Source organism: Notothenia coriiceps, unplaced genomic scaffold, assembly GCF_000735185.1.
Source record: "Notothenia coriiceps isolate Sejong01 unplaced genomic scaffold, NC01 NC01_scaffold00007272, whole genome shotgun sequence".
Lineage (NCBI taxonomy): Eukaryota > Metazoa > Chordata > Actinopteri > Perciformes > Nototheniidae > Notothenia > Notothenia coriiceps.
In genome coordinates, this window is record NW_011339973.1 from 1665 (window position 1) to 4459 (window position 2795).

At 40.4% G+C, this 2795-nt stretch overlaps 1 protein-coding gene across 1 annotated transcript in view; it reads left to right on the forward strand.

Moving 5' to 3' along the window:
* Window positions 1-621: 621 nt before the first annotated feature.
* The window catches only part of ablim3 (actin binding LIM protein family, member 3), a gene marked incomplete at its 3' end in the record, with an annotated part of 21765 nt that continues 19591 nt past the window's right edge, over window positions 622-2795 (forward strand). The window contains exons 1-2 of the mRNA XM_010769432.1: window positions 622-640; window positions 840-1023. Of these exons, the coding sequence (XP_010767734.1) occupies window positions 622-640; window positions 840-1023 (203 nt within the window). The remainder of the gene's footprint in view (window positions 641-839; window positions 1024-2795) is intronic.

Below are 2795 nucleotides of genomic sequence, written 5' to 3' on the forward strand. Positions count from 1 at the left end.
AGTTCACCATAAGGAAGATTTATGTTTTCTTGATGTTAGTTTCATAAACATCTTGATTACTACATTTTATTTTTGAAAAATGGTGATCTTTATAATTTAAGCATGCATGCACAAATCTGGTTTTGTTTAACACACCATGTGACCTTTACCATTGCCCTGTGTGTCAGGTCATTGTACTTTTTCCAGCCTGAGGTTACAATAACTGTCAACTCTTCCTGTTGTAAACCGCACAGGCCGGGAGAAACCAGAGACCAGCAGCCACACCATCCACTGAGCTGTAAAAACGCTCTTTAGCTATACTGTTACACCCACTGGAATGTACTCTCAGCTACAGGGCAAAGTGTTGCAGCATACATTTTCTGCTTAGGATACACAGCAGAGAGACACACATACACACCCACCTTGTGCATTCACAGCAAATGATTTTGGAGCCTTCCCAATGGGCATTTAATGAGACTGCAGACAATGTTCAGAGGATGCTGGGAACTGGCGGTTTGTTGTTTTGTCTCCGTCTTCACATTGCTTAGCACAAAATGACTATTCTGCTGATTATAACATTATATTCCCATCAGAGTAAATTGGCTCACCGCTGTCTGGAGCGGAATAACTTCCATAGCAGCCATGTGTGAAAAAGAGGAACGTACACATAACACAAATACTTTAACACTCAAGTCTAGTGCGACAAAACATGGGGAAAACAGACAAAAATGACTTGTTAAACACTTGATAATGCTGTGTCTTTTTTTCATTTGCGTTCAAGAGCACATCCACAAGTTAGTGCATGATAAGTGTTTTGTCTGTCCCTACCCCTGACTTTCTCTCACCTACTTTCTCCACAGTATGTAACTGTGATCTGGCGAGATCCGGTTTCTTCCAGAAGAAGGGCGAGTACATCTGCACGGCAGACTATCAGCGTCTGTACGGCACACGCTGCGACCGCTGCAACAGCTTCATCACGGGAGAGGTGGTCTCCGCTCTGGGACGCACCTACCACCCCAAGTGCTTTGTCTGCAGTGTCTGCAGGTAAGCAAACACAAACAGAAACACACACAATGTCCTACTGTAAATACACAGTTACAGCAGTATATACGGATACAAACATTAGAGCAACATTTCGTTTTTCTGACGGCAAAAGGAAAGCACAAAGTCACAATGCTTTGATTAATTTCCTCAACTAGGGGCTAATGTGTTTAAGAAGTTTCCTCAAAGTGCTAACTTTAGTTTTTCAAACTTAACATTGCTATTCAGATGTACTCATTGCGTATGTATTTTTGAAGGAACCTTACTTTAAATATTTTGTTACTTTTACTTCACTGCCTATTCGCTAAAAAAATTAAACATATCTTGCAATATTTATTTAATTTGTTGCAAAATTAAAGTCTTACTCAAGTACATTTTTTTAAACTTTTGACTACACTACCATCATTTGACAGCTTTAGTTCCTAGCATATGCCTTTACAAAATGTTGATTTGTATGTAAAATCAAATCATAAATATTAATATAGCCCAATGTCACAAAGCACATTTGCCTCAGTGGGCTGTACATATCAACACACATCTATTACAGTGTTAAAATATATATATTTAAATGGCAAGATAGTATGTAAAATACAGATACAAATACATAAAGTGAGATAAAACACAATAAAAATAATACTATTAAATACTATAACATGTAGGAGCCAGGAGGAGAAACATAGGATAATCTGAAACCAGCTGTAACTAAGCTCTATTGAAAAGGATGGCCTTCAGCCTACTCTTAAATGTTTGGATAATGTCTGCCACCCTAATAAACACAGGAACCACTAGCAGACTGCACTCTGGGTGCGTAATGGAGGTGCAACAGGGCACAAATAGATATTTTAGGTATGATGGTGCCTGACCATTAGCTGCTTTGCACACATTACTTCTTCACATCTTTATTTGTACTGTTATGTATCTGTTCTGTCTTGTGATGAAACACAAAAGTTCTTATTCATTAGTGAAAGTAGCCTGGGGAGGACGGAGAACAGGAGATGATTGTTTAGCGAGTGGATAAGAAACGCATGACTGTTTTCTGCCTCAAGAAAATGCAACCCTTCCTCAAATGATGCTCCACAAGCAGCATCTTTCAAAATAAGAAACCCTAAATCGTTATAGTGCGTTCAATATTGCCATTCAGCTCATGGTTCGGTCTTAAGTCAGCTCCTGGATGTCAATACATGTCTGACTGCAAAGCTCAAGCTGTCTTGTCATTTTGCTTAGTAGAGACACGATTTCGGAAAAGAGAGCTGACCCGGTGTTTCACACTGTTAGATTTAGTAAAAGTAGGCCATCTCTCCTCTGACCTCCATCACTTTTCCTGTTAAGCTCCTCCTGAACGAAGTAAGAGGCAGCATCCCTGCTGGCTCCGCTCCTCGTTATATCTTATCATTTCACTCTTTTTGTCTCTCTTTCTCTTTCATGTTACATTTTTAAAAGTCCCTTAATCTCACTGTTTGCTTTGCTCTATTTTTCCTCCCTCCCCATCTGTTTCGATGTATTATGAGGTTTACATAAGGGCGATCTCCCCGACTTCCCTTAGTGTTGGTCTGTTGTCATTTGTCTAGTTGACATTGGCTGATAAACATGCCCAGCAGCCGTGGGCAAAAAAAGAAGTGACACCAACTGGCCGAAGACAGTCAGTGGAGCAGTCCTGGCAGGTGTGTGTGTGTGTGTGTGTGTGTGTGTGTGTGTGTGTGTGTGTGTGTGTGTGTGTGTGTGTGTGTGTGTGTGTGTGTGTGTGTGTGTGTGTGTGTGTGTGTGTTTGTGTGTGT